The sequence below is a fragment of the Macrotis lagotis genome, chromosome 7 (genome assembly GCF_037893015.1).
Source record: "Macrotis lagotis isolate mMagLag1 chromosome 7, bilby.v1.9.chrom.fasta, whole genome shotgun sequence".
NCBI classification, from domain to species: Eukaryota; Metazoa; Chordata; class Mammalia; order Peramelemorphia; family Peramelidae; genus Macrotis; species Macrotis lagotis.
In genome coordinates, this window is record NC_133664.1 from 192,884,459 (window position 1) to 192,909,555 (window position 25,097).

At 33.6% G+C, this 25,097-nt stretch overlaps 1 protein-coding gene across 6 annotated transcripts in view; it reads left to right on the forward strand.

Annotated features, from left to right (window-relative positions):
- PLCZ1 (phospholipase C zeta 1) overlaps positions 1–25,097 on the forward strand; it is a 121,592-nt gene that overhangs the window by 37,420 nt on the left and 59,075 nt on the right. For 5 of the 6 annotated variants that reach the window (XR_012470162.1, XM_074194350.1, XM_074194349.1 and 2 more), the window contains exons 7-9: positions 3,903–4,052; positions 6,979–7,227; positions 18,706–18,862. Coding sequence is in view for 5 of the 6 variants with exons in the window: in XM_074194350.1 (XP_074050451.1) it covers positions 3,903–4,052; positions 6,979–7,227; positions 18,706–18,862 (556 nt within the window). In the remaining variant the exon portion in view is untranslated. The remainder of the gene's footprint in view (positions 1–3,902; positions 4,053–6,978; positions 7,228–18,705; positions 18,863–25,097) is intronic. The other variant, XM_074194351.1, reaches the window with a different exon arrangement.

The following is a 25,097-nucleotide window of genomic DNA, read 5'->3' on the forward strand; positions in this document are numbered from 1 at the left end:
CAAAGACTCTCCTTGAGAGGACCTTTTTTGAACATAAGGAAAAACTGGATATAAGTAAGCTGGAAAGCCTCAACAAATCTCAAAGCTCAGCTACATGCTCATAGAAAGTCAGTTTTAAATGTGGTCTCAAAGTATCACCCAAACAGATCTCTAGCTCTTTGCAGTCTCACAGGACTCTAAATCAAATTTTCTATTTTTTATAAATGTTTTATACATCTTTTTATACTTCTTTTTCTTTTCTAGTCAGTCCCTGGTTTACCATTTGCTGCCAAGTAATAATGAAAAATCAGAATGACTTGATTAACTCTCTCTTTAATCTTTTCCTATAGTTTTAGGAAAGAAGTAATTTAGTTGTCCATAATTTTCAGAGACATAACACCGCTAGAAAAATAATGTTGTTTAAAAGTTTCCTTGTTTGTTTGTCTGTGTGTGTGTTTGTATTTGTGTGTGTGTTTGTGTGTGTGTGTGTGTGTGTGTGTGTGTGTGTGTGTGTGTGTGTATGTAGAGATATCTTGGAGTACTTTGATTTTACTGCAAAAAAATACTCAAGTTTTTCAAATCCTATCCAGTCCCTCTCATTTCTTCAGCTTTGTTTCTTTGTGTAACTTAGTGCCCACAGACAACTCCTGTCTATGATGTGGGAACTGATGCATTAACTCAACAACTGTCCACCCAACTACATTTCATAGTCTTTGCAATGTGCATTCTTCAGTTATGTTGTTTTTCCTGTGCCAGCTGTTAGATCCATTTCTTGATTACAAAAGATAAGAATCAATGTATGGGCATGTTCTGGTTTTATTTATAAGAAGAATATCCTGATATAGTTCAAGATATTGCATGGACCCTCAAATTAGCACTATAGAGGATCAAGAAATTAATGTAATAATTATTGTATGATGAATACAGAGGCAATCTTAGAGTCAGGAGGACATAAATTTAAATCCCAACTGTTGGTGGAAACCTGAACAAATAAATTAACTTCTCAGTGCTCCAAGCACTTAATATCGAAAACTATAATTTTCAGAGAAGTGATTGATCTGTCTTAGTGGAGGGAGTTTCTTCATTGGGAATTCCCTACACCAATGAAATCACAGGTCTGATCCTAAAAAAAGATATATTCTATTCACATTGGTTAACTACACCAACTATTCTTGGTTCTCAGCATTTCAGATAGGAGAAGTTTGAGAACTGATTGACATTCTGAGATATTTAAGTTCAGAGGGGGAACAATAATTTTCTTACATTCCTGAAAATCATTTGGATTTTTGTGATCTTTGAGTTTGGAGGGAATTAACATGTTGAAATGGAAAATATTAATGGTACAGAAGCAACAAATGGAAGAAATAAGAGTTAGAACTGAAAGGGAGGAGTTGAGGCAGAGAAGGGAGAAAACAAGGTAGACCTATAATGTAATATTTTAGGCAAACAATGATTATGATATTGATGTTGATGATGATGTTGATGCTGATGCTGATGACAATAATGATCAGATAGGAGTGGCTTGGTGGCACAATGGATAGAGAACTGGCCTTGGAGTCAGGAGAACCTGAGTTCAAATCCAACCTCAGACCCTTATTAATTACCTAACTGTGTGGCCTTGCACAAGCCACTTAACCCCTTGGCCTTGCAAAAACCTAAAAATAAATTATGTAGCATTTACCATTTGACAGCATCCCTTGTAATTAGATACAATTATCTCTGTTTTACCTAGCTCAGAAAAGAGAATTTAAGAGTGAGGAACTCCAGGAGCCTCAATCGAAGTACTTTGTCTAAGGAACTTAGAGAAACCAGATGGTCCCTCTGGATCTCTCTGTTTTCTGATTTTACTATCCCCTACCCATTATGTGTCCTCCTTTTGATGTTTTCCATTAGGTGTTGCCCCTGTAAAAATGATTCCTGTTTAGATCATTATGTTCTGAATGGGTCTGGGGATGCAATCTCTCTGATGCTTCCTATTTATCTGCTTTGTTGCAGCTCGTAAATGTCTTTTAAAAAGCTCAAGTGTTCAAAGACTGAAATAGTTAAAATCACTTCAGGGGTTTCAAGGGAATTTGTTATCCTCCTTAAAGTACAAATCCTAGTGTAGTCAGTATTCTATGAAGTTGCAAAGTGTGTCTGTCCATATCTCTTCCTGCAAGACCCTATGGATAACTTTGAGACAGTTGGGGTCACTTTATTATAGAAACTTGGGTACCTATTATGGGTATGTTTCCTCCACTATTAGCTACCAGTGCCTAGCTGATCAACTTCCATTTGATCAATTCATTTTTTTTCTAATTTTCTTTTTTATTTTAAGGCATGGGGTTGCGACTTGCCCAAGGTCACCCAACCAGGCAATTATTAAGTATTTGAGGGTGGGTTTGAGCCCAGGACCTCCTGACACAGGTGCTCTATCCACTGTGCCACCTAGCTGCCCCAGACAATTTACTTTTACAAAGGAACGTTAACTTCTAAGACATAGCAAGAACAGAAGTACAAAATTCTTCACCCCCAAATATCTTTAAGGCACAATTCTCTCTTTCATTTTTGTCACTGGGTAGAATGAGCTCAGGTTTAATGCAATTTTTGCAAAGTGTTGATCTTTAAACATGTCATGACTAATGGATGACTCCTTTCCTTAGATATTTCTGTGATGAGTCCTTGCTCCTTATGGCATTTATGTTGGTATCAACTCCTGAACTGCCAGGTGACTTACTGTCCTGACCTCTTGAAACTCACAAGGTCATAGATTAATTTACTACACTTAAAGTGAAAAATTAAAGCAAAGGATTGAAGTTAATTTTCATGAGACCACATATTGACCTTGGATGGGGAGAGGGTCTGAGACTTTCTCCCCTTACACCATGAAGAGGGTGCTCTTAAAACATGTTGCTAGAATACTGTAATTACAGAAAGATTAGTCATGCTCCAGTTTCTATCAGACATTTCCTTTGCCTGTCATCACAGTTCTGCTAGAAGCTACTCTCCACAGCTTCTTTTTATTTTTATTTTTTTGAGGAGTGGCATCAACAGCACTCTGCCTATACTTTCAGGGATTGGACTCTTTGGTCAGTCCTCTGTTCCACCAGAATGTAATTTGTTCCCAAACCCTTACTGTCTATTCCTCTTCTTTATCCCTTTGGACAGATGGTTCCCATATACTCTTCATCTTTACCTCTCAGAAACTGGCATGCTTGAAGGTTCAGCCCAGGTGCAAGGGGTCATCTCCAATCATCTTGATCTATTTCTGGCCCCCTGGACCCAGATGGCTCCAGAGGAGAAAGTGAGGCTGGTAACTTTGCATAGCATTTCCTCACTTAAATCCAATTCACTTGTATGTCATAGCATCACCTTCCTGATATCATGGTCCTTTTTCGAGAATGAAGTACAAACAGCAACTCAGGTGCCAAGCTCCTGATTATTTTAGTGCTTCTCTTTAGAAAAATGATACTGTATTTATTTACCTGTGAACTTGCTATCACCTACCAGTAGATTGTATACTCCTGGGAGCTTTGTATCAATTTGTCTTTGTGTATCTATGAATTGCATATGCTAAATATTTAATAGATGTTTATCGAATTAACAATCTCCTTTGAGAATATCACTTTTACTTTAAGCAGACCTCTTGATTTTCCCAATTTGATGCTATGGGGGAATGCCTTCATCTGTACATAAATTTTTTAATCACTTGTTTCCATCTGCCCATTATTTTAGAAGTTTTTGTTAAAAAAGTAAATGCCACAATTGTTTTCTCCTTATCTAAATTGTTTTAACTCTCTCCTCCTCTCCACTTTTTTGTTTGATTATACCCACAAGAATATTTGTTTTTCCCTTGTCCCAAATTTAAAAAAAATATGAAAAAATCAAAGCACAATAAAATTTTGTCTTTCTTATGACTAATATTAATCATAATCACTTTTTAGGCATCTGACTATCCAGTGGTGCTCTCTCTAGAAAATCATTGCTCCCCTCAACAACAAGAAATAATGGCAAGTAACTTGCAAAATATTCTTGGGGATACACTTCTTTCTGATGTGCTTGAAAATTTTCCAAGTGAATTACCTTCACCAGAGGTAAATGAAGCATAGGTTAATAGAGCTTTGTAAACATAAGAATGCCTCCATTCTCTCCCCTCTCTAATCCTTCTTTCATGTAGTTGCCCAAAGTGAAATGTTTAGGATTCTAGTAAGTTAGGTTATTTAGTTAAGTTGTTGTGATGACTTGAATTACTATTTTAGAATTTTTATATTTCAACTGTTCTACTGAGTGTGCTGGGTAAATTATTGATAATAACTCTTCAGTTAAGATATTAAAGAAATATTTATAACATGTGACTATATACCTAAATTCAAAATCATTTCAGTGTAATATAAAGGAAACAGGTCCTCAATTTGGGTTCACATTTTTAAGTTGTGTGATCAGAACCAAATCATTTAACTTTGAGAGGAGAGGACTTGCTTAATATTTGACTTTTTATCTGCAGGACCAAGTACAATTCTTGGCACTCAGTGAGGGATGAATGAATGCTCGTTGATTAATAAATGAATTATTTTTACCTATTATTACCTCATTTGTAAAATAAGGATATTGATACTTTTGCTACTTAAATTACAGACTTAAGAAGATAAATTGTGAGCATATTGTGTTAAATTACTTTGTAACTATAGGTGCTATACAGCGATAAGTTAAACATTTTCATTAATTAATAATGTTCACCAGAACAAAAATTTGAGGTCAATATTACAGAGGATATTCCAAGTATGCACTCCTTTTTAAAAATAATTATAAAGAATCCTCAAACACACAAAATTCATTTTGCCTTCTAGATATCTAGTAATTTATTGGTTAAATTTCACATCTCATTTTTTCCTGTCTATTCCCCATCCTTATATAAACTTCCTTTCGTGCTAATTATATCTACACTGGGCAAATATTTTCACAAATCTAAATAGTTTGTTTCAAGATATTTCCACTTTGTTATTTTGATTATGTGGATAATTATTAATTTAATTTCATTCTATTCAACAAACATTTTTTTCTGACATTTGCCCTATTGAAAACCATAACAGGGTCCTTTAAGGGATACAAAGATAAATAAGTTATAGTCCCTGCCTCAAAAGATAAAGTACCAAAATGCAGCACAGATCTTATACTTTTCTTCCCAAGAATCTTCATAGTTCTTTGTGACATAATAAAATTCTTCAACTTAACATTTAAACCCATTCAAAAGTCATTTAGACACTCTTCTAAGTTTATATTACAGTAATTCCCTTGAGGCATTCTATTCCTCCCCAAAGTGTCTTACTTCCTTTTTTTTCTCAAACTTAATATTCCATTCACCATCTCAATTCCTTTTCATGTTTTTAAGGACCTGAAAAGCAAAACTCAGTTTAGGTATTGTCTCCTATGAAAAGACTTTTCTTGTCCCCCTAGTTTTTGTTACTTTTTCATTCCTCAAATTATATTTTATTTATGTATTGATCTTTTTCTATCTTCCAGGAAAATGTAAGCTCTTTGAGAGCAAGGACTGATTCTCCCCCCCCCCCCCCCATATCATCAGTGTCTAGCTGTGGTACCTAACTTCATAACATAATGCTTTTTGCATTTATTCATTATACAAAATGTAATGAACAAATGCTTCTTAAATGAAAAATTTATAAAAGTATAATAAAGTATTGAATATAATAAAAACAAAAGAAAGGAGGTAAATATGTAGTCCTCTGAGATCATTTGTGTCTTGGCTTCCTTGCAGGAAACTCTCAGATAATTTTCATATCAAGGAAAATTTTTCATACTGGAGTTTTAGGTCAAGGCAATAAAAAGCATTTAGAATTTTGATAGATGGACATTTGTAAGGCATTTTAGATGAAGTAGAGGTACCATATAAGTGTTTCTACAAAGGTCAGAAGGCATGAGATATATATATGAGAATTCAAATTCATTAGAGAATAGGGTACATATACTTAAGTAATGGGAAATAAAGATAGAAAATTGATTGGGATTAATACATATAGAGTTTTCATTACCAAGTTGAGGAATTCTAATTTCTTGTAGTAGGCAATGAGAAATTATTGTAGATTATTGAATAAGGGACTGACAAGCATCAATAAATGAACAAATGAATCATTAAAGCTCTGCTTTAGAAGATTAATCTAGTAACAGTACCAAGAATGTGACATTAGATTTTTGAAGAGACAAAAAGAATGTAGACTAATTCAGAGGCTATTTTAATAGTATAAATAAGATATATTAAGGACCTGTATTAGGGGGCGTATAGTTGATCTGAGAACCATTTAGGAGGGAGAAACAATAGGATTTGTCAAATGACTGGATAAATGAGTGATAGGGAAGAGAAAGAAAAAAACATTGACTGAAGTTTTGAGCCTGGGAGCTTAGTATAATAATGTCATTGATGGAAAAGGGAAAGAAGGATGAACAAATAACCAGGTACTGCGACTTCTAAAAATTTTTTTTCTGTGACTCTGTTATTTAGGCTATTAACTTAATTTTCCTCCCTTTTATGAACTTTTAAAAGAATAGTATTATTCCCCCATGTTCTCACCACCAAGTGACTTATCAATCCTAGCATTCTAGCACTACCACTCCTCCTGAAACTATTCTTTTTTTAAGGCAATGGGGTTAAGTGACTTGCCCAAGGTCACACAGGCAATTCTTAAGTGTCTGAGGTCAGATTTGAACTCAGGTTCTCTTGACTCCATGGCTGAGGTTCTATCCACTGTTCCACCTAGCTGCCCCATGAAAATATTCTTTTAAAAATTCCCAATGATGGCCTAACTGCTAAATTCAGCAAGAAAAATGGAATTTGCTACATAAGCTAAAGTATAATATTTAAACTGGTAGCTATACTGATCATCATTATATATGTCTACATATTACAAATGTTTGTCATTAATTATTGTCAGAATGCTTTTCAATTAATATGTTTCTAAAGAATCAGTAAAAAAAAGAAATCAGTAAAAATCCAACTTATATCCATAGGCATTGAAATTCAAAATACTGGTAAAAAACAAGAAAATTGGAACAATAGAGGAGACTATTGAAAGAATGGGCAGTAACAAACATGGTCAGATAGTAGAATGTGAAGAAGAAGAGGAAGAATTTGAAGATGATGATGAGGATTCGAAAGATCATAGTAATACAAGTTTTATTAAATACAACAAAGAAAAAGATGTGGATGAAAAAACATCTTTAATAAAGCATTTCGTTAGTTATTCTCGGAAAAAAAAGGTAAGAAACTTAAAAAAAATAATTACCAGAACACAGAAGAGGATTTTTTTCTTATTCTCTTCCAGTTCTGTATTGGTTTCAAAGACAAAGAGACTTTAGAGGCAACTGGATAGAAAGTGAGTTCCTGAGGAGATATCAGTTTAAATACTCCAGCTAGTTTTGTGACTCTGGATAGTTTATTTAATCTCTTCCTCAGTTTTCACATCTGTGAAATGGAAGACCTCATGAGGATTAAAATAAGTAAAATGCTTTCTAATTTCATAAATGTCAGTTATTACAATTTTGAAGAAAAACATTTTTAAACTATCATAGTGCAATGTTGAAGTTTTATTTTGAATTAATTGATAGCTGAAATTGGAGAAAGAGTTCTAAGTTGAATTTGTGTACTTCATGTAATGTACTCTAGCTTTTCCCTAAAACAAAAATTCATTGAAAAATGTCCAAGCTCTAGTAGATAGATAATTATTGATTTTGGAGCCCAAAAGACCTTCATTCAAGCACACCTCTGAAACCTAATAGCTGTGTGATCTTTTCTTTAATTAATTCATTAATTTTTTCCAACTACATACAAAGATATTTTTCAATAGTAATTTTTGTAAGACTTTGAGTTTCACATTTTTCTCCCTCCCTTCCTTCCCCGCTCTTCCTGTCAGAGGAATCTAATGCAGGTAATACATGTATAACTACATTAAAACATATTTCCATACTATATGAAAGAAAAATCAAACAAAAAAGGAGAAAATCACATAAAATATAAAATAAATTTAAAAAATTGAAAATAGTAAACTTTGGTCTGCATCCAGACCCCATAGTTCCTTCTCTGAATGTGGATGGTAGTTTCCATCACAAATACTTTAGAACTGTCTTTGATTATTGTACTGAGATGAGCAAGTCCATCAAAGTTGATCATCACACAATGTTGCTGTTAATGTATACACTGTTCTAGTTCTGCTCACTTTACTCAGCATCAGTTCTTGCTAGTCTTTCAAGGCCTTTCTGAAATCTTGCCCCTCATGATTTCTTGTAGAACAATAATACTCCATCCCATTAATATACCACAGTCCATTGAGTCATTCCCATTTGATGGCATTCCCTCAATTTTCAATTATTTTCTGTTACAAAAAGAGCTGCTATAACATTTTTGTGCATGTACATGTGATTTTTTTTACCCTTTCTTGTGATCTCTTTGGGATACAGACCTAGTGTTTGCAAAGTTTTATTTTCTTTGGGCCTAATTCCAAATTGCTTTCCAGAAAGATTGGATCTATTCATAACTCCACCAACAATGCCTTAATGTTCCAGTTTTCTCACATTCCCTCCAACATTGATCATTTTCCTCTTTTGTCATATTGACAAATCTGATGGGTGTGAGTTAGTACCACATTTTAATTTGCATATATCTATCTAATCAATAATGTTTTAGAGCATTTTTCTTATGACTATAGATAGCTTTTCTTCATATGAGAACTGCGTGTTCATATCTTTTGACCATTTATCAATCGGGAAATGACTTGTTTTCCTATAAATTTGACTGAGTTCTCAAATCTCAGATATATTATAAAAAATGACTCCCTTATCAGAAACACTAGCTGTAAAAATTATTTCACAACATCCTGCAACCCATTTAATCTTGGTTGCATTGATTTCATTTGTGCAAAATCTTTTAAATTTAATGTAATGATACTGGGCCTGTACCCTGAAGAGATGATGAAAAAGGTTAAAACATCACTTGTACAAAAATATTTATAGCAGCCCTGTTTGTGGTGGCAAAGAATTGGAAATCAAGTAAATGTCCTTCAATTGGGAAATGGTTTAGCAAACTGTGGTATATGTATGTCATGGAACACTATTGTTCTATTAGAAACCAGGAAGGATGGGAATTCAGGGAAGCCTGGATGGATTTGCATGAACTTATGCTGAGTGAGGTGAGCAGAACCAGAACATTGTACACCCTAAAGGCAACATGGGTGTGATGATCAACTTGGATGAACTTGCTCATTCCATCAGTGAAACAGTAAGGAAATGACATTTTTTTTTTTAGTTTTTGCAAGGCAAATGGGGTTAAGTGGCTTGCCCAAGGCCACACAGCTAGGTAATTATTAAGTGTCTGAGACCAGATTTGAACCCAGGTACTACTGACTCCAAGGCTGGTGCTTTATCCACTATGCCACCTAGCCGCCCCCAGTGAAACAATAAGGGACAATTCAGAGTTGCCTGTGATGGAGAATACCATCTGTATCCAGAGAAAGAACTGTGGAGTTTGAACAAAGACCAAAGACTATTACCTTTAATTTAGGGGAAAAAACTGATATCTTATTGTCTGATCTTGTTATCTCTTATACTTTAGTATCTTTCTTAAGGATATGATTTCACTCTCATCACATTCAATTTGGATCAATATATCCCATGGAAATAATGTAAAGACTGACAAATTGCCTTCTGTTGGGGGGGGGGGGGGAAGTAAGATTAGGGGAAAAATTGTAAAATAAAATAAATAAAATCTTTAAAAATAAATAAATAAATTTAATGTAATGAAAATTATCCATTTTGCATTTTATAATGTTCTCTATCTCTTCTTTGTTCATAAACTCCTCCCCTTTCCATTGAGTTGACAGAAAAAATTAGTCCTATTCTAATAGGCTTATTGTATTACCTTTTATGTCTAAATCCTATACTCATTTCCACCTTTTCTTGGCATAGGATATGAGATGTTGGTCTATACCTAGCTTCTGCCTTACTATTTTCCAAGTTTTCCCAGCAGTTTTTGTTAAAGTCACTCATCCTAATTATTAGTCATTACTCCTTTTCTTTTTAAACCAATCCAATTCACCATTCTTTTTCTTAGTACTAAATAGTTTGATGATGGAGACTTTATAATATAATTTTAAATCTGGTACAGCTATGTCACCTTCTTTTGCATTTTTACATTAATCCCTTGATATTCTTGATCACTTATTATTCCTTATGAATTTTGCTACTATTTTTTCTAGTTCAGTAAAATAATTTTTTGGTAGTTTGATTTTTTGGAACTGATTGTAATTTAAGTAGAATTGTCATTTTTGTTGTATTAACTTGATCTACCCATAAGCAATTGACATTTGTCCAATTAAAGAGATTTGATTTTATTTGTGAGAAAAGTGTTTTGTAATTGTTTTTCATATAGTTTCTAAATTTATTTTGGCAGGTAGACTTCCAAGTATTTTTATGTTATCTATAGTTACTATAAATGAAATTTCTCTTTCTATCTCTTTCTGCTGTGCTTTGCTGGTAATATATAGAAGTGCTGATGGGTTTATGTGGGTTTATTTTATATTCTGCAACTTTGCTCGTTATCAATTGTCTCAAATCGTTTTTAGTTGACTTTCCGGTATTCTCTTAGTGTACCATATCATCTACAAAGAGTAAGAATTTTCTTTTTCTTTGTCTCTTCTAGTTCCTTCAATTTCTTTTTCTTCTCTTATTGTTAAAATGAACATTTCTAATACAATATTGAATAATAGTAGTGATGGCAGACATCTTTTTTTCACCCTTGATCTTATTGGTAATGCTTCTAGTTTATTTCCATTACATATACTGTTTGCTGATAAGTTTTAGATAGATATTGCTTCCTGTTTTGAGGAAAACTCCATTTATTCCTATTTCTCTAGTGTTTTTAATAGGAATGGGTGCTGTATTCTCTCTCTCTCTCTCTCTCTCTCTCTCTCTCTCTCTCTCTCTCTCTCTCCCTCTCTCTTGGTTTTGCAAGGCAAATGGAGTTAAGTGGCTTGGCCAAGGCCACACAACTAGGTAATTATTAAGTGTCTGATGCCATATTTGAACTCAGGTACTCCTGACTCCAGGGCCAGTACTCTATCCACTGTGCCACCAAAAGATTTTTCAGCATCTATTAAAATAATCATATGATTTCTGTTAGTTTTGTGATTGACATTGTCAATTATACTTATAGGTTTCCTAATATCGAACCAACCCTGCATACTTGGTATAAATCCTACCTGATTATAGTGTATTATCTTAGCAATAATTTGTAATAGCTTTGCTAAAATTATATTTAAATTTTGCATCAATATTCATTAGGGAAATTTTTTTTGTCTGTTTTGGCTCTTTCTGGTTTAGGTATCAGCACTATATTGGTGTCATAGAAGAAATTTGTTAGAACTCTTTGTTCATCTATTTTTTCAAATAGTTTATATAAAAGTGGAATTAATTCTTCTTTAAATGTTAGGTGGAATTCACTTGTGAATCTGGATCTGGAAATATTTTTTCTTAGGGACTCATTGAAGGCTTGTTCAATTTCTTTTTTACTGAAATGGAATTATTTTAAGTATTTAATTTTCACTTATGTTATTTTGGGCAATTTTCTATTTTTGTAAATATTTTTTTATTTTTTTTAGGTTTTTGCTAGGCAATGGGGTTAAGTGGCTTGCCCAAGGCAACACAGCTAGGTAATTATTAAGTGCCTGAGACCATTTTAACTCACATACTCCTGACTTCAAGGCCGGTGCTTTATCCACTACACCACCTAGCCTCCCCTATTTTTGTAAATATTGATCCATTTCACTTAGATTGTCAAATTTATTGGCATACAGTTGGGCAAAATAGCTCCAAATTATTACTTTGATTTCCTCCTCACTGATGGTGAATTCACTCTTTTTGTTTTTGCTATTGGTAATTTGATTTTCTTCTTCTTCTTCTTCTTTTTTTTGCAAGGCAATGGGGTTAAGTGGCTTGGCCAAGGCCATACAGCTAGGTAATTATTAAGTTCCTGAGGCTGGATTTGAACTCAGGTACTCCTGACTTCAGGGTCGGTGTTCTATCTACTGCACCACCTAGCTGCCCCCTCTTCTTTCTTTTTTTTTTTTAAGTCAAATAATCAAACATGTATCTATTTTATTGTTTTTTTCCATAAATCCAGTTCTTAAGTTTTATTTATTAGTTCAATAGTTTTCTTGCTTTCAATTTTATTACTTTATCCTTTAATTTTCAAAATTTCTAATTTGGTATTTAATTGAGATTTTTAATTTTTTTCTATCATTTTGGTTACACGCCTAATTCATTGACCTCCTCTTCCTCTATTTTTTTCATGTATTTAGAGATATTAAATTTCCCCTACTAAATGCTTTAGTTATATCCCACAAGTTTGGGTTTTTTTAGGTTTTTTTTGCTAGGCAATGGGGTTAAGTGGCTTGCCCAAGGCCACACAGCTAGGTAATTATTAAGCATCTGAAACCAGATTTGAACCCAGGTACTCCTGACTCCAGGGCCGGTGCTTTATCCACTGTGCCACCTAGCTGCCCCATCTCACAAGTTTTGATATGTTTGTGTCATTATTGTCATTGTCTTAGACAAATTATTATTTCTATCATTTATTGTTTGATCCATACATTCTTTAAATTAGGTTATTAATTTTTAATATTTCTTTCTATGGCCATTTATTATGCATAACTTTTATTACTTTATAATCTAAAAAGGATGCATTTAATTTTTGTGCCTTTTATACATTAGATTGTGAGGTTTTTATGCCTCAAAACATGACCAATTTTTTGTGTGGGTGCCATATATCACGTAGAAAAATGGGACATTATATTTTAGCCCCATTCAATTTTCTCCAGAGATCTATCATATCTAACTTTTCTAAACTTCTATTTGCTTCCCTGACTTCCTTCTTATTTATTTTGAGGTTAGATTTATCTAATTTTGAGACAGCAAGGTTGAGGACTCCCACCTGTATTGTTGTTTATTCTTGTAACTCATTTATTTTTGAGAATTTGGATGGTATACCACTTGGTGGATAAATGTTTACTAAAGAAATTACTTCATTGTTTGTAGTTCCTTTTAGGAAGGTGAAGTTTCTTTCCTTATCCCTTCAAATGAGCTTTATTTTTGCAATTACTTTGTCTGAGATAAGGATTGCTCCCCTGTCTTTTTTTTTCATTTCTGGTGATTTTGCCTTTTTTTTTCTTTTTGCCTTCTTTTGCCTTTACTCTATATGATCTTCTTCAAATGTGTTTCTTTTAAACAGTTTTTCATAAGATTTTACTTTTTTCTTGTCTTTGCTATCCCCTTCTGTTATATGGGAAGAGTTCACCTCATTACCATTCACAATTACAATTACTCTCTATTATCCTCCATCCTATCTCCATTTGTACTTTTATTTCTCCTTTCACCTTATCCCTCTTCACTAGTGTTTTGTTTCTGGGTACTACCTCCCTCAATCTGCCACCTTTTTATCAGCCTCCCTTTCCTTTTCTTTCCTCTTTTCCCTTCTTTCTTCCCTCCTTTTAATCAATCCCTTCTTCACTTCTCCTTTCTCTTCATAATGCTTGAAGGGTAAGATAAATTTATAAATTCAACTGAGTTTATGTGTTATTTCTTCCTCCTTTCCACCTCTTCATGTGACGTAATTTACTCCACTCTGTCTCCCCCTTCCTCTTATCCCAGTATAATCCCTTTTTTTAATGTATAATTTTTTCTTTACATTTTTGCAAGGCAATGGGGTTTGTCCAAGGTAACATAGCTACATAATTATTATGTTTCTGAGACTGAATTTGAACTCAGATCCTCCTGAATCTAGGACCAGTGCTCTATCCACTGTGCCACCTAGCTGCCCATTGTCTTAATTTAAAACAAAGATCATCCCATCAAAATCAACTTACATCTAGAACTTCTCACTATACTTCCTCTAATAGAGATATAGTGCTCAAGAGTTACATGTAACTGATTTCATCTTCATGAATAGCATTCTTTTTCTTTTCCCTTATTAACCTTTTCATGTATTTCCTGATTGAAGATCAAATTTTCTGTTCAGCTCTGAGAAACATCAGGAAAATTTGAGTCACCTGTTTTGTTAAATAGTCTCCCCCCCACCGGGAAAAATTATGCTCAGTTTTGCTGGGTAGTCGATTATTCCTTGTAATCCCAGCTCCTTTGTCCTCTGGAATATTATTTTCCAGGCCCTTCGATCCTTTAGTATTGATGCTACCAAGTCCTGCACAAACATGACTGAGGCTCCTTCATATTTGAATTGCTTCTTTCGAACTTTCTGCATGATTTTCAACTTGATCTGTTATAGACCTGAAATTTGCCTTCAATATTCCTTGGTGTTTCCATTTTTGAGATCCCTTTCAGGAGGTGATTGGTGGGTTTTTTCAAAGACTATTTAACAGGGAGTTTTACTTGATCATTCCTTGAAAGATGTTATTTAGGCTTTTTTTTTTTTATCATAGCTTTCAAGTAGTCCAAGAATTCTTAAATTATCTGTTTTCTGGGTCAGTTGTTTTTCCAATGAGGTATTTTACATTTTCTCCTATTTTTTCCATTATTTTTTTATTTTTCTTGACTTATTCTTGATGTCACATAGAATCATTGGCCTCTAATTTTTCCAATCTATTCTACAAGTAATTATTTTCTTCAGTCTTATGCATTTCCTTTCCCATTTGGTCAATTTTATTGTTAAAGGAGCTATTCTTTTTCCATTTGCTCAGTTGTATTTTTGAAGGAATTATTTTCTTTTTGCAATTGCACAATTGTATTTTTAAAGGATTTATTTTCTTCAGTCAATTTTTGTGCTTCTTTTTGCAAAATGATGAATTTTACTTGCATTTCCTTTCCCACTTTTTTCTACTTAATTTTTAAAATCCATTTCAATCTCTTTCAAGAAGTCTTTTTTGGGCTGGATATAAATTCATATTCTCCCCAGTACCTTCACATGTAGTATTTTTATTTTTTTGGTTATCCTCTGCTGAGATGATGTCCTCAACTCCAAGGTAACTTTTCATAGTCATGACTTTTCTCTGACTTTTCTTACTCATTCTGAGTTTTATTTTAGGCACTGTAATAATAATAATAATGTCCTCCCAAATGTGCTAGAATATACTCTTCCCTATCCAATTTCTCCTTTTTGGTCTCCTTTGCTGGACTGTTATCCAGATCATGTCTACTTATCCTAGGTATCCTACAAGGCTCTGTTCTGGGACCTCTTTTCTTCTTCTTTATCATTTTACTCAGCATTCTTATTTAACAAAATTATTATTTCTATAATGATGATGCTCAAATCTATTTATCTAACTCTAACTTGTTTTCTATCCTCTAATTTCACACCTCCAACTGTCTGTTGAATATATATCTTAAACTCAACATTTCCAGAACAGAACTTATCTTTCATCCTAAATTCTTTCTGCCCCGCCCCCACCAAGCTTGCATGTAACTGGTCATCCTTCTTTTCTTCCAGCATCAGCACCTTGGGGTATCATTCTCAATTCCTCACTTTCACTCATCCCTCCTCCTATCTCTCCATATCCATTTTGTGGCCAAGGACTATTGATAACATTTTGAGATATTCTTGAATATATACCTTCTATCCTTTGATTCTGTCACCATCTTGATTCAGACTTTAATTTTCTCAGCTCATTCTATTATAATAGGTTACTAGTTGGTCTTCCTGCCACAAATTTATCCCCACTCAAGCCCATCCCCCATACAGTCATTAAAATTATTTTCTTAAAGTGCAAGTTTGACCCCTCTCCCACCTCAGTAAAATTGAGTGTACCTATCACTTCCAAAATAAAGTATTTGGCATTGAAAAGCTTTCATAATTGAGGCTCCCCCTCTAGTTTTCTTATACTTTTTCATTTCCTCTCCCCCATATAGTCTGGGATTGAGTGACACTATCCTCTCTTGCTGTTCCTTAGATAAGCCTCTCCACTCCCCTGACACTGGGCATTTCCACTGTCTTTCTATTTTTTCTATTTTTTATTTGTTTTTCCAACTACACACAATGATCATTTGAAACCAATCATTTTTGCAAGGCTTTGAGTTTTGTATTTTTTCTCCTTCTCCCCTTCCCCTGACAGAAAGCACTCTGATATATATAGGCTTTACATTTATAACCATGCTAAACATAGATCCATATTGATCATGTTGTGAGAGAATTAAATCCACACAGAAGAAACAAAACATTAGAGAGAAAAAATGATATAATACATAAGACAGCTTTTAAAAATTGAAGGTGGTAAGCCTGGGTCTTAATTTAAACTCCACAGTTCCTTCTGTGAAATATTTTCCATCAGAAGGCTTTTAAAATTGTATTTGAACATTGTACTGCTGAAATGAACTAGTCTATCATAGTTGATCATCACCCCATGTTGTTGTTAGTTTGTTTTTTGTTTGTTTGTTTTTAAATTTATTTTTATTAAAGATATTATTTGAGTTTTACAATTCCCCCCCCCCATCTTACTTCCCTCCCCCCCAACCCCCCACAGAAAGCAATCTATCAGCCTTTACTTTGTTTCCATGTTGTACCTTGATTCAAATTGGGTGTGATGAGAGAATCATATCTTTAAAGAAGAGATGAGAAGTCTAAGAGGTAACAAGATCAGACAATAAGATATCTGTTTTTTTCTAAATTAAAGGGAATAGTCCTTGAACGAAGGTTCAGACTCCATAGCTCCTTATCTGGATACAGATGGCACTCTCTTTTGCAGACAGCCCAAAATTGTTTCAATTGGTGCACTGATGGAATGAGCGAGTATTTCAAGGTTGAACATCACTCCCATGTTGCTGTTATGTTAGTTTGTTTAAATGTTCTTCTGATTCTGCTCATTTCGCTTAGCATCAATTCATGCAAGCCTTTCTAGCTTTTTCTGAAATCTTGTACCTCATGATTACTTATAGAACAACAGCTTTCTATCACATGCATATACCACAGTTTATTCAACAATTCCCTATTTGATGGGTGTCTCTTTAATTTCCATTTCTTTGCCACTAAAAAGAGCTGCTATGAATATTTTTGTACATCCCGGCTTTTCCTAATTTTTCATGATCTCTTCAGGATACAAACTCAGTGGTACTTCTGGATTAAAGGGTATGCATAGTTTAACTGCCCTTTGTAAATAATTCTAAACTCTCCAGAAAGGTTGAATCATTTCACAACTCCACCAACAATGCATTAGTGTCATTAGTTGTCCTTCAAGAATTTCCTTTCCTCTCTGCCTTGTGGATTCCCAATTAAAAACCCAGGTAAAATCTTATCTTTCGTAGTTTCTCTTTATTCTGGTATGTTCTCTCAGTTGATTGTCTCCTGCTTATCCTGCACATTGTTATTTTCACTCTACCATTAGACTGTGAGTTTGTTGAGGAAAGGATTGGCTTTGTATCTCCAGTGCTTAGCCCAGTGTCTGGAACAGAGTGGGTTCTTAATAAATAATTATTGATGAGGATGATGAGGATGGTGAGGCAGGAAATCAAACACTGAGAACTCGAATGTTGATAAAATGAAGGTCAAAATCATATCCATACCCAGGCCCTGTAATCTTTGTGCCCCTTAACCCACGTGGCACAGATCTGACCTGTAGAAAAATAAAAAGAAAATAACCAAATGCTCATTTACCCCAATCAGAAGACATAGGAACAAAAGGAATTGAAAGTAATTAATGCTAATATGAAAATAGCACAATTATACTTCATATAATAAATCAAAATAGATATTAAAAATATTACCCAATATTACTAAATCTTTCCAATTTTCCCCAATGAGTTCTGTTCCTACTATCAGGCAGATGAATTTCCTCTTCTTTTATCCTGTGGAATATGAATGTATCTTGTAGCAAAGAGCTGGAAATTGAAGAGATGCCCATCAATTCTGGAATGACTGAACAAATTGTGTTATATGTATGTGATAGAATTGATTTTTTCAAAGTAACAACAAATGAGCTCTTATTTAGCTAGCATTAATGTTTACAAAGTGCTTTCCTTGCAAGAACCTTGTGCAGGTTCAATTTTCCTCATCTGAGAGAAGAAACTGGTTTCAAGAGATTAGGTGACTGAGTTAATGATAGCATTACTGCTAATTGTCAGAAGCAAGATTCAAATCCAGGTCTTGAATTCAAGACCTTTTTGCCACAGATAAAGGAAAAAACCTTGGACAGACCAACATGTTCAATGTCCAGGAAGAAGTACTACATTTTTTTTCTTTATTTTGAAAGAGAAAAAAGTTCCAGTTCTCTCCAATGGTATATAATAATAGAGATGCCCTAATGACCAGGCATAAAGGAAGTCACAGGTCTTCTGATTGCAAATTCACCTCCCTTATTACTTTAGTATCATGCTGGCTTCTGCTCTAGTACACACAAACTGTCATAGATCCACAGGATAAACGAAGAGGAAAGTCATCTGCCTGATAGGAGGAACAGAATTCATTGAGGGGAAAATGGAAAGATTTTGCAATTTTGGGTAACATTTATTATATCTATTTTGATGTATTATCTAAAGTATAACTGTACTATTTTCATATTAACATTAAATATTTGTTTTAAACTTGGAAAAGAACTACATTGAGTGGATTAAAATGATTTTCTATATGATAATTTTGACAACAATGAATTAAGACCACAGGATTGCAAGTGTAATTCCTCAATTTGAAAAAAAGTTTTCCTTTCAAAGAACCTATGAAACATTGTAGAAATAATTATATTCTATTTATAGACCAGAAAGGTAAAAATAGCCCTGGAACTGTCAGATCTTGTCATTTACACCAAAGCTGAGAAGTTCAAAAGCTTTCATCATGCTCAACTTTATCAGAAATTTAATGAGAATAATTCTATTGGGGAACAGCATGCAAGAAAACTTTCAAAACAGAAAGGTAATATAAAATTGTTTTCCTTCTCAAAGTGGGGGAAGAGGGAGGGAGAAAATTTAGAACATAAAGTTTTAGTAATTTTATGCATGTACTGGAAAAAATAAAATATTTAAAAAACCCATAAAGGAAATTTCTTCTGATTTAGCTAAATTATGTTTATATTCTATATTTATTTGTGACATACATCTATTTAAAATCTAATTTTATTACTGAATTACTATGACTGTTATATATATGTATATACATATATGAAATGTATATTAGCTTCATATAAAATGTTAATATTTTTAATGAAGTAATTATTTTGAAATTTTTTGTTTAAAAGCATGTGAGTTAGGTTCAGAGAGTTTTATTTGGTAGAGCTTAGAGACATCAGCACAGACTTTATATTTTTAAAATCAATAATAAAATAAATAGACTATTTTGGCACTTTATTAAATTTTTAAGCTTTCCTTCGAAAGAAACTTTCATATTCGACTTCATTTTATCCCTAAATAATACTATACTACACTACACTATTACTATGCTACTACTACTAATTAACATTTATAGCATTTATTATGCTAAGCACTGTGTTATATGCTTCATAATTATCGCATTTTATTCTCACAACAATTCTGGGAAGCAGGTGTTATTATTATCTTCATTTTTGTAATTGAATAAACTGAGGCAAATAGAATTTAAGTGACTTGGCCAGTGACACCCAACTAGTAAATATCTGAGATCAGATTTTAATTCAGGTTTTTGTGCGTCTCGGCCCAGTGCTCTATCTATTATGCTATCAGTTGCCAAGTAGTTCAGGGATAATTATGTCAGTTTTTTCTTCTTTAAAATGGCGAAATTGAAAGAAGGAATTGAACAACTTGCCTTATTTCACACACTTCAGATCAGGGTTTCTTTCTTCATACTAAATTGCCTATTTTTCATTCTAGTATTTTATTTTTAGTTCATGATATGTCACTCACCTGAAGGAAGATGATGTCCTGAGCCTGGATTCTTTTCCCTTTGGATATTCCACTCCAATGTTTATACTTACATCTGGTTTGAGAAAATTACTAATTTGTGTAAAAATGGCAGTCTTAGAGGATCCTTCTGGCAGAGAATTTTTCTTAAGTGTTTTTCCACCTACTTAGAAAGTGATGAGTAAGAGGATAGATACCCAAGTTTCTTGTTATGCTTCATGATAAAAGAAATAAGTGATTAATATGGAATTTATATAATGATGGCGAAGGAGAGACATTTTTCCTCATTCTGATCTGTGAATAAAAAGTTACAGAATCAATCAAGTTCTTTGTCCAGATTTAGGGATATTCTGATTTCTGTTGGCACCATTCTACTAAATCTGTTCTCTATAAAGTTTGCCAGTGACTTCCTAATGGCCAGATCCATAGACCTCACCCTTCTTCCCATATCTTTCACATTTGACACTGTTGATCATCCTTTTTTCCTGAGTACTTTTTTTTTTTAGATTTTTTCTAGGCAAATGGAGTTAAGTGGCTTGCCCAAGGCCACACAGCTAGGTAATTATTAAATGTCTGAGACCGGATTTGAACCCAGGTACTCCTGACTCCAAGGATGGTGCTTTATCCACTATGCCACCTAGCCACCCCCTGGGTACTTTCTTTTCCTTTGGATTCTGATATTATTCTCTACCAATTATACATCTGTATTCCTGACTTTTCCTTTTTTTTAATCTTCTTTCTATTTCCTTACCTTTGTCTTTCCCACTAAATGTAGCTTTTTCCTCAAAGTTCTATCTTTACTTCTCTTCTTTTTTGTATAATATCTTTCCTGAGTCTCATACATTTCAAATGCTTCAAATACCACCTCTGTGACCCTAAGAGGCAGTAGATGGAATTCATTGGACTTGGAGTAAGGAAGACTGATTCCTATGAATTTTAATCCAACCTCAGACACTTACTTGCTATGCGACCGTAGGCAAGTTATTGATCCCTGTTTGCCTCAGTTTCCTAATCTGTAAAATGAACTGGAGATACTATTAAAATGTCTTTCCGAAGAAAACTCCAAATGATGTCATGAAGTTAGACATGATTGAAACAACAATGACTTCTGGAACTATATATCCCCTCCAAAATCTATATTGCCTTTACTGATTTTCCCTTAAGTTCCATTTTTACATTTCTAGTTGTTTACTAAGCATCTAAACATGGATATTCCACCAAAACTCCAAATACAATATATCAAAATAAAATTCATTATCTTCCATCCAAAACCTGCCTCTTTCCATGACTTCCCATTTCTTTTGGATAGCACCATTTTTATCACAGTAAAATTTTAATCTTCTAATTGGCTCTCCACATGATCCCTACATCTAATCACGTATCAAATCCTATAGAATTTCCTTTTGCTGTATTTCTAACATCTGCTTCCTTCTACTTTATCTCCACTTCACTCAACTCAGTCTAGGACCTTACCTCTTACCTAGTTCACTTGAACTATGGAAATAAAATCCTAATTATAATTTCTCTGCCTCCATCCAGTTTCTCGCTTCTTCAAATCATTCTTCACACCACTGTGAATATAATATTTTAAATAAACAGTCCACATTAGAGATGTCTTTAGAATTTCTTGAGAATTTCCTATCCTTTCTTGGATGTCATCCAATAGAATTTTAGTCAGTGGAACGCCTCCTAACTTTTCCTCTGAACTTTTGGAACCTGCTTATCTAAAATCTAAAATACATATCAGACTGTCTCTGGTTTTCCTCTCTTTCACCAGAAACTCTAGAAAGGAGTGATCACTTTTTTCCAAGGCTTCCTTTATTTACATTGCAATAACCAGTTCCTCCATATTATTATCAGAACTGTAACAGAATTTCCTCTGGATTCTTTGACCTTCAAGAAGGAAATTTTCCTTAAGGTAAATTAAAAGTTACTACTTGATAAGTTTATTTTTTGAGGGGGGGAGAAGAGAATAAATGAGATAGACAGAGGGACAGAGAAATAGAGACAGAATACAGAGACAGACAGAAAAGAGAGACAAAGAAACAGAATTACAAAAACAGAGACAAAGAGACAGGGACTGACAAAGAGACAGAAATATAGACATAAAAAGGAAGAAATATAGAGACACAAGGATAGAGCCAGAGTTACAGAGACAGTGAGATAGAGAATATCTATGTACTTATGTATTTATCTACAATCTATGTATTTATTTATACCTATATGTATTTATTTATACCTATATGTATTTATTTATGTATTATGTATGTATGTATGTATCTATAGAGAGTACACTATATCTTTAGTAGATTGATTTTTATGAAACAATTTTTCCCTCATTCCTTGAATTTCAGTGAATGGATAGGTTTTACAAAAAATTTCAAGTAGCAGAGGAATATAGAACTATATACCTGACTCCATCTTCTTTTTCTCTTCCTTGTGACTTTTTAAAAAATATGTATAGCTCTCACTTCAAAGGCTAATGCTTCTGGGTAGCTCAGTGGTACATGGAAATCTTTGCTGCCTGATTATTTGACAATGTACTTTCTTTAGCAAGAGTAGCATAAATAGACTCATTCCTCATATTGAGATGTGACAGTGAGAATACTTGTTCATATAGCTTGTCACATAGCACTATTGCACAAAATAGTCAGTTTTGTTCATTTGGCTGTACTCTTTATAAAGAATGCAATGGGCTGTGTGTGAAGGAATTTCTGTGAGACATTTGTGAAAGTTGAAGGAAGTTGTAAGAGAGATGCAGGGAAAATGTGGGCAAGGCTAAGATGTTACTTTGAAAAATCATTTTATTTCATTTTATCGGATTAAAATGTAATGTACTTAATAAAAATAAAGAATAATATTCAATAGTTTTGAAACTATAAACTTTGGTTTTGTTAATTAGTCCCCTAGCTTATTAGGTGATCTTTATTTTTTAGGTTTTTGCAAGGCAATGGGGTTAGGTGGCTTGCCCAAGGCCACACAGCTAGGTAATTATTAAGTGTCTGAGATCGGATTTGAACCCAGGTACTCCTGACTCCCGGGCCGGTGTTTTATCCACTGCACCACCTAGCCGCCCCTTATTAGGTGATTTTTTTTAAGGAAATAAACTGTATGCTTTCCATTATTATCTTAGCTTTAATAATGGTAATTATTATACAACTCAACCTACTTGCATACTTATTTAGAATTTTAAAAATAATAATTAAAAACTTAGTAATCATCAACAAATGACAGATTTGAATGCACAAGCAACAATAATAATGATTAAAAACAACAACCTCCTCAAAGCATGCATATTGTGACGGGTCAGGAGGAAAAATGGCAAAGTAAGAGTATGAGAACAAAGACAATGTATAATAGGAGTTCTGTGTATCCTGGGACTGCTTGAGCTTTGAAGTCCTCACAGGAATCCCTAAATTTTGGCCAGATGGGCTCTGATAATACTAATGCATAGACGAGTATGACATAACTACTCCTATGAACTTAAAAAATAGGGTGGCATATGGTTGTAGTTTGATCCTGTTTGAAACTGTATCATCTTCACACAGATAGAGACATTGCTTCTTCTTTGTGCTTTGATACCCCAAGAAGGCAAGGATGTAAGGGTACATTGCAAAAGGTCAGAAATACTAAAACCCCCTCAACTAGAAATATTAGGGTAGATGATACTGTCCCCTAAAGTAAGTGAATCGAAATAATATGGAAAATAACTGAAAAGATGAATATTTTTATAATGTAATAGTATTATATCATAACAAAATTGGATACAAAATTTCCTAGTTATTGGAATAATTTTTATATTGCTTCCCCCACCTTCCAATTATAGCCTTTGTTTTAAGGGTAAAATACCTGTCATTGCAGAAGTGTAATGAGAAAACCACTGAAGACCTGCAAAAAAATCATAGGAAGATTACATTATTACTTAGTCAATATATATAGTAAAACATGAATACCATAATATCTAATTAAAGGCACTGGAAAATAAGCATGTGAAATGGAATCTGGAAAATAAAACTATGAGAAATTCTTGAATCCTTAATTAACAATTAAAAGTCAAAAGGTAACATGGAAAGGAAGGGAAGGAAACATGCATTTATTAAGTGCCTATTATCTGCTTTACAACAATGAAATATCTCAGTATGAACCTACAACAACTTGGGAGGCAGGGGTTATTATTATTCCTATTTTGCAGTTAAAGAAACTGAGACTGACAGTGGCTGCATTTAAACCTGAGTTTTCCTGACTCCAGGTCCACTGCTCAATCCACTGAAATGCAGAAAACAAAATTAAAAATTCAACATTAAAAAAAAATCTATATTTTAAAAACTTGAGGGGCAGCTAGGTGGTACAGTGGATAGGGCACTGGCCCTGGAGTCAGGAGTAGCTGAGTTCAAATCCGACCTCAGACACTTAATAATTACTTATCTGTGTGGTCTTGGGCAAGCCATTTAACCCCATTGCTTTGCAAACACACACACACACACACACACACACACACACACACACACACAGACACAAATTGAGAAGCAGAAGTATTTAGAAAAGGGAAGGCCCCCAAAGAAGAGAGATGTGAAACTGTAGTGTCATCTACATTGTTAAATGAAGTCTACCTGAATAAAAACACAATATATATCAACCATGAAATAGAAATTTTGTATGCCATTAACATAATAAATGATAGAATGGCTACTTCATGGAAGCTTCTGAAACTTGGTTTTCTTTAAAAAGATAGAAAGTAGCACATACACTTAAGATCCATAACTATTAGTTCAAATGTTAATAGTTTCATTCATGGAGCTATGGCTACTCATTGGCATCATTCATGTTATGATTCATATCATCTAAAGCCTGATGGGCACAGACCATCACTGAGCTAATATAAGATAGGTGCTTGATATATTTAAAATTCTTAATTCATGTCATGGAAGAAATGAAACTAAAGGTTTTCACTTAAATTCAGAAATGAAATCAAATCACTGAATGAGAAGACAAATACCTTTGTCTTCTTTGGGCAAGGCACACCAAACAAAACTATCAAGAAGAAACCTGAAGTTATATAAAGAAACTCACTATTATTAGATATAATCAAAGCAAAATGGGAAATAAGACATTTAGAATAATCAATATCTATATAATATCTATTTTAACATAGACTTTTGGAATAATAATCTTTGTATCCAAAGAAATTCCCATACAATATAAAGAAAATATAGAACTCATCATCCTAAAGCAGTTATAGATTATTTCCTATTGTCAGAGAGATTACTAGATATTCT